General features: G+C 36.2%; 1 protein-coding gene across 2 annotated transcripts; it reads right to left on the bottom strand.

Moving 5' to 3' along the window:
* Positions 1-768: 768 nt before the first annotated feature.
* Positions 769-5,009, bottom strand: LOC144529714 (lipid droplet assembly factor 1-like). 2 transcript variants are annotated; one of them, XM_078268973.1, is made up of 5 exons: positions 4,910-5,009; positions 4,580-4,726; positions 4,289-4,457; positions 3,580-3,725; positions 769-3,173 (listed from the first exon to the last, which is right to left on the bottom strand). In XM_078268973.1, exons 2-5 carry the CDS (start codon positions 4,712-4,714, stop codon positions 3,129-3,131), a joined length of 495 nt encoding a protein of 164 aa, XP_078125099.1. In that variant the 5' UTR covers positions 4,715-4,726; positions 4,910-5,009; the 3' UTR covers positions 769-3,128. The 2 variants fall into 2 exon arrangements, with proteins under 2 accessions (XP_078125099.1, XP_078125100.1); XM_078268974.1 differs by having other exon boundaries at positions 4,580-4,687.
* Between the last annotated feature and the right edge of the window lie 6,842 nt (positions 5,010-11,851).

Genomic DNA, 11,851 nt, shown 5'->3' with positions numbered 1-11,851 from the left:
GCACAGAGAAGCAGAGCAGCGGAGGTGTGCTTCTGTGGGGGGACTCCGTGTGGGTGAGAAATTCTGAAATATGACCAGTAATACACAGATCATATGTGCTTAGTAAACTCCGTTTATTCCAACCAAAAGCGTTTGCAGTCAGGGTTCCGAAGCTCTAGAACAATCTGCCCGAGGAAATTAGGTCAGCTGAGTCAGTGGTCTCCTTTAAGTCCCTTCTTAAAACATACTTTTATCAGAGAGCCTTTCCTGATTTTATTTCTACTTGAACCTCCTTTGAACTCTTATTTCCTTTCCTTCCTTACCCACACTATACAGGTTTTTAAACTCCAAAAGTTTTTTTTAATCAGTTTTCTTTAAAGCTGTGATGATTGTATGACTTGTCTTTTATTTTGCTGCTTTGTGAAGGACTTTGTATTTTAAAAGTCCACTATAAATACAACATTTGAAGATTATAAAATAACCGTTATTTCCCCAACTCAAATCCGTAATACATGGAGATATCTCATGAAGAAAATTGTACCGTATACCATATTGATGAATAAAATTGGTGTGTGCCATACATTAGACTGCATTTTTACCAGATGAACTATCACCAAAATACATTGTTTTAAAAACCAAGGAACTTCTCCATCTCTGTTTGGACAGAAGACCAGCACAACTGTTTATCCTGATAAGGATTTATTCAAAGCTGCATTACAAACATACAACATTGTGCTCTTTTAAAGTTAACAGTGTAGAAGAAAAAGTTTTCTCAGGTCCAATTCAGTGGCTGGTTCAGATGAGTTTTATTCACTGCGAAGTGGAGAAAGAAGCTCACAAGAAGCTGTAGGATTCTCTCTGACCAGAATGAGTTTCTAGTCAGGGTTCTATACAAAGTTACAGGAAGCAACAGAATAACAAAAGCTGAGAAGACATTCACTCACAAAACTGAGTAGATTTGCAATTAAATTACAATTTAAAAATGGTCCTTTGTTAAATGTGGTGTGAACTCCCCTGGAGCCGGTTTGGGCTTTAAACAAAAGGTCTCACAGTGACCAAAGTAAAATGCTTTGTTTTAAACACTAAGCGAGACAAAAAGGAAGACAGACTTAATTACCACAGGAGACACTGTAAGGATATCAGGATAAAATGAGACTAAAATTGTTAGGTAATTCATTTTCTTCTACAACAGCAAACACACATGTAACAGTTATTTTGTAATGATTTCTTTTTTTGCCTAATAGGCATGTGCATCAGATATTTGCAGGCATACACAACATACAGTACACAGGCATTTTCAGACTAAATAGAATAGTGCATTTGGATTAACTACACTGTACAGCCATGAGGCAACATTTTTCTCTTTCTCTAATACTTGAAATCAGCCACCATTTCAAGATATGTGCATAGTGCATATAGAAAATGTTTGGATTAGACTAAAATAAGTCTTCCATATATGGCTATTAATGCAATTGAAAGGTTAGTTGTTTCATGTTTTGGCTGTTGTAGACATTTTATTCTTCTTGAATTAGCCAAATGTGGGACATTGTTTGCATTTCAGATGAAGCTAATACATTAAATCCACACTCAATACCACTCTGAAATCCCCAAGATGTGTCAAACCAAAAAAAAAAAAAAAAAAAATTCAAATAGTACATATATCAGTACTCTTAGTGCCAAGTTGTCTCAGACAATCTGCATGTCCAAAATGTGGGACAATGTTAAAAGGTCTAAATTATCTTAATTCATGTAATATAAACATCTCAGGTCAATAGCATTCAAGGCTAAATGCGCAAACCCATGGAGAGTGGATTTAGGAACGCTCCAGGCTCTGGCCAACAGCCTCAGCTAAGGGACCCCACCATCCTCAACGATCTGTCTATATTGCAGGGGTCTTCAATGTTTTTTAAGCCAAGGACCCCTTAACAGAGAGAGAGACGGAGCAGGGACCCCCCTACTACATGTTGTATATAATTAGATTGCATAATAAGCTAGGCCTACAATAACGTGTGGGCAGCCTTTAGAAATACCTTTTTAGTGCATAGAATACTAAGATATTGAAATATTTGTTGGTATGATTTTATGAATCATGTTTTAATTATAAACATACTGTACATGTGGATGAGTGAATCCTCAGGATGAACTGTATCAGTGGAGGGTTACCTTAGTGACTACATTTACCTATAGGCCAGTAAGCCTATCATCATTTTTTTTTAATATTTGCTAATAATATGTTGGATTCATGTTAAGACATTTCAAATTTTTTTTTTTTTTTTTTTTTAGCTTTCAAAAAATTACATAATTTGAAGGCCCCCCTGCAGTGACTCTGCAGACCCCCTAGGGGCCCCGGACCCCCTGTTGAAGATCTCTGCTCTATTGCTCCCCTCATCCTTTCCTGCCTCCACTGATTCAGTTTCCTTCCCTGATTTTTTGCCTGCCTTTCTCTGTTTCTTACTTCTCTTCTTTGCCATTGTGATCTGAAATACATTACATTGAATAATCAATAATATGCATAGAATTAAGTGGAAGGATTTTTATTAAATTGCTATGAATATGTATCTGAACTCAAATATTATCCGACTTTAAAAGGGAAAGGGTAATACCTTTACGTACACTTATACAACCACAAAACAGAGATGCAGCCACCCTCAATTATTGAGTATAATTTGCCCTTTACCTTAAGGATTTTAAAAGAATGCATTGGAAGACTAAAACCCTGTAAATAACCATTGCTATTGCAAAAAAATATGCTGTTCCACATTAGGCCAATCAAACTGTCCCACCTTTCGAATCCTATTTCAGTCTTTATATGTTATGTATTTCATATTACAGTCTGGTTTAAACACTGCCACTGACTTTGGTGGTCTACACACAGGGTGTTTCCTGCTGAGGATTGCTCCACCCTATTCTACAGTATGATTGGAGAGCTAAATGTATTGACTTTTAGGTCACCCACACAAGTGTCCCACATCACAACAATTCACCTATATAAAATGTCTACATATGATGACAGGCATTTTAGAAAAATATGTAATATTTAGGCCTTAGACATACAGTTACCATCAGGGAGTCTTTGTGCATAGAAAATCTATTACATACAATGCATTCGAAGGGTCATTTGAAGAATCAACCTACTACATTTCCTTCAGTTATGAAGTTTCACACTCACTCTCCTCCTCCTGGACTTTACCTTTCTGGTAGGAATAAAGGACAATAGAGAAGAAAATAAAAAATACAATGTGAAAATAATGTCAGAGATGGTTATACGTGTGTACACTGTATTCCCATTTTAGAAGAGATGTTGACAAAACTCCATTGATTTTACTGCATCACTGACGTTTTCGACCAACTGCGTTCCAAGTTTCAGATGCAGCTTTAAATATAATGTACTCTTGAAATCTAATTAATGACATCATGTTATTGATGACTATAGATTACCATCAGGTGTATTGTATATAGGCTATATCTTCAAGGCTGAGCTTACCTTGGTAAACACCAAGTGTGGTTGAAACAGTGATATCATAAAATCATATGGGTGGTCATCGTTTGTTCAAAATACACTCTGAATCCTAGGTACACACTGATTCCTCAGTACATTACCTTTGTCAGATGCGGGTAATAGCGGATGAGGATGTTGGAGATGGTGATATAAAGCGCATTAAAGATGACTGAAACCATGACAGAGAAAAGGGCGATGCCGGGTAGCAGACACAGCAGAGTCAGCCCTCCTACAAACAACAGAAACACTGACAGACACACAGAGAAATAAGTTGTTGGTTAACCCATTTGTGCAACTGAAACTTTGAATTGAGTTTTTTTATTTTTTTTTATATATATATTTAATCTTTGGGTACATTTCTATAAATGTAATTATATTTTAGGAAAAAACAGGCATCCCATGTGCCCAAAGACGAAATATATAGTATGAATATAGTAGAAAATAGCTGTATCTCAGAAACTACAAGGAGCACAATCAAGTATTTGGTATCTATAAACTCAAAACAAGTTGAATATCAAAGATGTGCACACATACGTAGTGTAAAAAATAGATTTCATATGGAAAGCTTTTAATAAAGACATATTAGCATATATTAGACAAACTATTGATAAAACTGTGATTTTTTTGTGATCTAACCACTTAAAAGTAGTACTGTTAAATACTTGGCCAAAGTATGTTCGTACCAGTACTGACTGTACCAATCAGAACAAATGTTGTGGTATTTTTGTCTTAGCCTTTGGGCACAAATGGGTTAAAGTACTGTCAGATGAGTATATTTTAGAAAATTGATTTTGACATGATTAGACATACCTTCAAAGAAAACAAAACCTACTGCCGACATAATACAGGTCACAAGAGCAAAAGAGAGGAAAAGTCCGACAGGCAGTGCAGCCAAGGCGCTGAACAGCAACACTGTGAGAGCAAAGAAAGGGTGGCTGCTCAGGTACTGCCCGAGTCTTGTGCTCTTCAGCTGTGCTACCTGTTGAAAAGAGAAAGATGGGAGGAGGTCAACGCAGTCACAAAATATTCAGTTGTGTGAGCATAAATTCAATTAACTCAAACTCAATAAAGAGCTATTGACAGATGGTGTTTTTGTGTTACCTTGGGGTCATCATGAAAACGCTTCAGAATGGTGGTCCAGCTTCCCCACAGCTGCTGAAAGTCAGTCACACTGCTGCTGCTGCTGTGCTGCATCTCCATCTCACCAGACTGAGGACATGAGGAAAACTGAGTCATCCTGACAGGCAGCTATAGTGGGTGCATTTTTTAAAAAAAATGTTTAGACACAGACTCAAGGATTCAAGTGAGCAACAGTAACTGTAACAGAATACAAGCCTTAAGTTGACTAGCTAACAGCTATTGTTACACCATTAATGACTTTAGAACTTTTCTGAAAAAAGATTTAACTAAGTTAAGTTAACAAGTACAAACCTGAACAATGTAGTAAACCTGGTTCGATTCTAAGCTCACAGCATATGAAACTGTGTCCTGTAATTGCCTCAGAGTCACTCCAACAGTAGCAACACACCCTTTTTATAAACACACCTTCTTCTTCTTTCTCCGCCTTCTTCCTCTTCTGGTAGAGAGAATCTAGTTGGTATTGTTGCTGCCATCTATTGCTCACCAAATATGTTTCAGAACAATACCGGGGGCTTTGCTTTTTTAAAGAATTGCTTCAGTGGTATTATATATCATATTTTTTTAATTATTTTGGGGGAAAAGATGCATTGACGTTCCATAAAATATCTGGTTTCACCAATAGGCAAGATCAGTATGGGAGCTTAAAACTAAACTAAGTATCATATAAATGTGAGCAATACATTTAGCCACAAACATCAGAATTAAATAAATTATACAGTATATTTGTGTATTATTTGTATGTATTATTGTGGATTAAATATAATATTAAACTAGAAAATGCATTTTCTGCAGAAAATGCTTGTGAATGCTGAAAAGCTGAATTGCTAAAGCTAAACTGGATTGCTGGCATAATTGTGTAAGAAGAAGGTGAAGTAGTGAGAATAGTTGGAAAAGTGGGAATGGTCTTAATTAGTACGAACTTCATTGATATGTTGAATAATACCAGTAATGTATTAAACAATAGGGGAATATTTTAGGTTATTTTTTAGGTTATGTCGAAACAAGTCATAGTATAGCATGTTGAAAAGTCAGAGTATAGTATCTTGGAAAGAAGTCATAAAAAAAGTCACAATATAGTATGTCAAAAAGTGATTAAAAAAAAAAGTAGCTTATCTGGTAGAGGTAGCGCCCCATGTACAGAGGCTCAGTCCTTGGTGCAGCGGCCGCCGATTCAATTCTGACCTACGGACCTTAGTATTGTATGTCGTAAAAAGTCATAGTATTGTATATCGAAAAAAAGTGATAAAAAAGTCATAGTTTAGGATGTTCAAAAAAGTCATAGTACAGTATGTCGAAAAGTGATAAAAAAAAGTTGCTTATCTGGTAGAGGGAGCGCTCCCGCAGCAGCTGCCGATTCAATTCCGACCTGCTGCCCTTTGCTGCATGTCATTCCCCCTCTTTCTCCCCTTTCACTTCTAAGCTGTCCTATCAAATAAAGGCCTGAAATGCCAAAAGAATCCTAATAATTCATAGTATTTCATGTTGAAAAAAGTAATAGTATGTCGTGTGATAAAGTGATAAAGTCATAGTATAGTATGCCGAAAATTGTCATAGTATAGTATGTCGGAAAAAGTCATACTATAGTATGACAAAAAAAAGTGATAAAAAAGTCACAATATAGTATGTCAACAAAAATAATGAAAAGTCATAGTATAATATGTAGAAAAAAGTCATAGTATAGTATGTCAAAAAAAGTAATTGTATAGTATATCGAAAAAAAGTCACAAAAACGTCATAGTATAGTATGTTGAAAAAAGTCAGTATTGTATGTCGAAAAACTCATAAAAAAGTCATAGTATAGAATGTCGAAAAAATTTATAAAAAAGTCATAGTATAGTATGTCAAAAAAGGCACAAAAGCATCATAGTGTGTCAAAAAAAAGTCATTAAAAAGTCATCGTATAGTACGTCGAAAAAAGTCATCGTATAGTACGTCGGAAAAAGTCATAGTATAGTACGTCGAAAAAAGTGATAGTATAGCATGTCAGAAAAAGTAATGAGAGAGAGTGACAGGAACACAACTTCTCTCTTCATCTATTTGTATTCCTTATTTCTGTAATGTAGGTTTGACACCAATTGCACCTCACATGATTTGAACACTCAACCTTGTGTCTTCCAATCATTCTCTTATCACTGTAAGCTGTCTGACCTGTTAACGTTTTTGTCATTTGCCTCTTTTATTTAGTATATTGGAACTCAAAAGCTATTGTCACATGGAGGATTTGAACAACCAACCTTTCGTCAACAAATCATTCTCTTATCCCTCTAAGCTATCTGACCCAACACACATGGTTACATTTTCATCATTTGCCTTTCACTTGATATGCTGGACCTCAAAAGCTGCTGAACCATGTTGGACCTGAACACCCAACCTTCTATCTTCCAACCATTCTCTCAACCCTCTTAGCTATCTGCTCTTTTTCAGCCATTGTTGTCTCTTTCACTAAGTATATCGGACCTCAACACTTCCTCAAACTTATAAGATTTGAACACCCTGCTGTCTTCCGATCATAATCTTATGACCCTAAATTATCTGACCTGACACAAACATTATGTTTTCATAGAAAAGGCATAGTATAGAATGTTGAAAAAAAGCACAAAAACATCATAATATAGTATTTCGGAAAAAAAGTCATAGTATACTATGATAAAAACAAGTCATAGTATAGTATGTTGGAAAAAAAGACAGTATAGTATGTTGAAAAACGTCATAGTATAGTATGTCGAAAAACGTCATTGTATAGTACGTCAAAAAAAGTCATAGTATAGTATGTCAAAAAAAGTCATAGTATAGCATGTCGGAAAAAGTAGTGCGAGAAAGTGACAGGACCACAACTTCTCTCTTCATGTTACTTATTCCTGTAGTGGAGGTCCTCACACCAATTGCACCTTACATGATTTGAACACTCAACCTTGTGTTTTCCAATCATTTTCTTATCACCGTAAGCTGTCTGACCTAACACACGTTTGTGTTTTCATCATTTGCCTCTTTCATTTAGTATATTGGAACTCAAAACTCACTGTCACATGTAGGATTTGAACAACCAACCTTCTATCTTTGAATCATTCTCTTATCCCTCTAAGCTATCCTACCTGACCCATGTGCTTACATTGGTATACTGGATCTCTACTGAGAGATGTTGGACTTGAACACCCAAGCTTTCCTCTTCCAATCATTCTCATTATTCCTCTAAGCTATCTAAACTGGCACAAAACTTATATTTTAGGCATATTTGTCTATTTCACTAAGTATATCAGACCTCAAAACTTCCTCCAACATGTAAGATTTAAACACACAACCTTCTGGCTTCCAATCATTCTCTTATCACTCTAAGCTACCTGTCCTGACTACAGACCTCACGATTTTGGCAAAAGTGATAAAAAAGTCATAGTGTTAAATGTCAAAAAAAGTCATTTTATAGTGTGTCGAAAAAAGTATAAAAAAAAGTCATAGGATAGTATGTTGAAAAAAGTGATAAAAAAGTGATAGTATAGTAAGTCGAAGAAAGTGATAAAACATTATAATAAAGTATGTCAAAGAAAGTCATAATATAGTATGTCAAAAAAAGACAAAGTATTGTATGTTGAAAAAAGTGATAAAACAGTCATAGTATACTATGATAAAAACAAGTCATAGCATAGTATGTCGGAAACAAGTCATAGTGTAGTTTGTCGAAAAAAGTAAAAAAAATCATAGTATAGTTTGTTGATAAAAGTGATTAAAAAAAAAGTGATAGTATAGAATGTCGAAAAAAAGCGATCAAAAGTCATAGTATAGTATGTCGAAAAAAGTCACAAAAAATTCATAGTATAGTACGTCAAAAAAAGTCACAGCATAGTATGTTGAAAAAAGTCATAGTATGTCATAGTCATAGTGATTTCTCCAGTACATTCATCACCACCCAGCCACTGCTACTAGGTGAGAAGCTAGTCTCCTGGATCACTGACTACCTGACAGACAGACCACAGTTTGTCCGTCTGGACCGTGTTCTGTCTGATGTGGTGGTGAGTGGTACGGGGGCTCCCGCTGTCTCCCTTTCTGTTCACCTTATACACCACAGACTTGCAGTACAACTCAGAGTCATGTCACCTACAGAAGTTTTCTGATGACTCTGCAGTTGTTGGGTGTATAAGGGATGGACAGGAGGGAGAGTACAGAGCGCTGGTGGACAACTTTGTGGAGTGGTCTGGTAAGAATTACCTGCTGCTGAACGTGGATAAGACCAGAGAGATGGTGATTGACTTCAGGAGGAAGGGAACGGCTCTGCAGCCCCTTTGCATTCTGGCTGGAGATGTGGACATGGTTGAGGAGTACAGATACCTGGGTGTCAACATCGACAACAGGCTGAACTGGAAAATGAACAGCACTGCAGTCTACAAGAGTCTATTCCTTGTCTTGTCCTCCAGTCTATTTCCTGAGAAAGCTGAGATCCTTCAACGTGTGCAGCAGAATGTTGGAGATGTTCTATCAGTCTGTTGTGGCCAGCACTCTGTTGCTATAGTATAGTATGTCGGAGAGAGAGTGACAGAAACACAATTTCTCTCTTCATCTATTTGTATTCCTTGAATGTAGATCTCTACATGACTTGAACACTTAACATGGCGTCTTCCAATTACTTTCTTATCATCGTAAGCTGTCTGAGCTGACACACATGTTTATGTTTTTGTCGTTCACCTCTTTCATTTAGTATACTGGACCTCAAAGCTTATTGTCACATGTAGGATTTGAACACGCAACCTTCTGTCTTCGCATCGTTATCTTATCCCTTTGCGCTATCTGACCTGACATACATTATCATGTTTTCGTCATTTGCCTCTTTCAGTATAATGGACGTCAAATGTTACTGAGACATGTTGGACCTGAACACCCAACCTTCTGTCTTCCAATCATTCTCTTAACCCTTTAAGCTATCTGCACTAAAAAAGCAGCTTATGTTGAAAAAATTGATAAAAGTCATAGTATAGTATGTCGAAAAAAGTAATAAAAAAGTCATACTATAGTTGTGAGGAATGAATATTTTAGTATAAAGAATCATTTCATTTGACTGAGGATTCTAGTAAAACAGCAAGAACAAAGTGAAATCTAAAAGTGTCTTTTCTACATACAAATGGTCAGGAGACATCTCACCAGGAGACCGTCTGCTTCTTACACAACAAAGGGATGTGTGAAGTATTCATTAACATGACTTGTGATTTCAGGAAGAATCGAATTGTAATATGTTTGGTTCAAAGAAGTCTCCTGTCTGAGACTCTTGACTATTTGTCTCTTTTGTGGATTCCAGTTTTGTATATAATGAAGATGTGTTTGGAGATTCGGGGCAGAACACTGATTCACTACACTGACTACTCTGTGATTTCTTAAGAGAACAAGAAAATTCTTCTATGTTGAATTTCAATGACATAGTATGTCGAAAAAAGTGATACAAAGTCATAGTATAGTATGTCAAAAAAGTCATAGTATAGTATGTCGAAAAAATTCACAAAAACGTCATACGTATGTCGAAAAAAGTCATAGTATAGTATGTTGAAAAAAGTGATAAAAGTCATAGTACAGTATGTTGAAAAAAAGTGATGAAAAAGTCATAGTATAGTGTGTCGAAAAAAGATACAAAAACATCATAGTATAGTATGTCAAAAAAAGTCATAGTATAGTTTGTCGAAAAAAGTCATAGTATAGTATGTCGTAAAGAGTCATAGTATAGTATGTCGAAAAAAGGCACAAAAACATCATAGTATAGTATGTCGAAAAAATTCACAAAAACGTCATACGTATGTCGAAAAAAGTCATAGTATAGTATGTTGAAAAAAGGCACAAAAACATCATAGTATAGTATGTTGAAAAAAGTCACAGTATAGTACTTTCAGAAAAAAATACATGCATATTTGTCATTATTATTATTATTGCAACAACATCAGGTATTGTGATAGATTTAATCTGCTTTTTGCAATATTAAAAGGCAGTTATATATGTGGATTTGATTACAAAGACACTCACAGCCAAGAGGACTTTCAATTTATTCTTGCCAGTTTCTGACTTTGTTGCCTCTTAGTTGGAGCATTGCCCATCTGCATATCTTCTCCTCCTTCTCTGGCATAACTCATTGTCATTAAAGGACCACTGTCACTAATTATGATGGATGTCATGCCCAGCCTTCTCTGCTTCTGCCTAATTGCGCCATAAACCACCAATCGTTTTTATTGGTCGAGTGATGGATTATCAAATGATTTGTCCGTGAGTATGAAATAAGAAGCCGTCCAGTGCACATAATTTAAAATACAAACATGAAGGAAATCACAACAGTATTTCTCCAGAGATCCAGAAGAGGGGGTTCCTAGTTTACTTCACAGCTGTCATACTGAAACTGCTCCTTAAAAATAATCACCCCACTTTGTTCCCTTCTGCTTTGTGCTGCTATTAAATGGCAACAGCCAGATATTTCTCTGTGAGACTGATCAGAATATTAAATGACTGAACTTCACTTCCACCGCTGATTACTTCTTCAATCAAAGATATGAGTTACCACAGCCCCCCACACATTAAGGTTAGCCCCTAGAGTTTTGAATAGCATTACATATAGAGTATGTGGGCACATAAGGGAGGGAAATGAAACTGATCTGTTTTGAGCTACACTAAAGAAAGACACCTCCGGGGCCAGTGATGACAACTTATTTAGGCCCTTTATTGCTGCTGGCCATACTAATTAATCACTCTCTTTTTTGTATTGACTACAGGGAAATGGTTTGGTGAGAGAGCAACTGTGTCTACCTCTCCAGACTGCTAAACACAATGAACTCAGTGAACCACTCACGCCTCATTTCTTGTACTCTGGAATTTACCGCAGCCTGGTTGCTGCTATGCTTATAGCCACACGTCGGCGCACTGCTTTATTTGATATCAAGGCCTCAACAGTAGACTTCAGTTTTTGGTGAAAGGCTTCATCTTCTGTCACAGCTGGAACACATCTGGCAGAGCAAACAGCATGTGACTAAAAGGTCAGTTGTACAGATCTGCTCCATACTACTTACTAATTGTATACGTAGGTACCATTTATATGATCAAAAATGATCATCATGCTTTTGGAGTGACCTCTTAAAACTAAACAATGTCTACCTGCTACAACTCATCATTGGTTGCAAGCAGTTCCCTCACGTTACGAAAATATTTTTATAGTCATGAAGAATTAAAGTTATACAGTAATTTACAAGTAAAGAAAACGTAAAAAATAATCCTGAC

Source organism: Sander vitreus, chromosome 15 (assembly GCF_031162955.1).
Source record: "Sander vitreus isolate 19-12246 chromosome 15, sanVit1, whole genome shotgun sequence".
NCBI lineage: Eukaryota > Metazoa > Chordata > Actinopteri > Perciformes > Percidae > Sander > Sander vitreus.
This window is presented reverse-complemented; position numbering and strand designations above follow the sequence as displayed.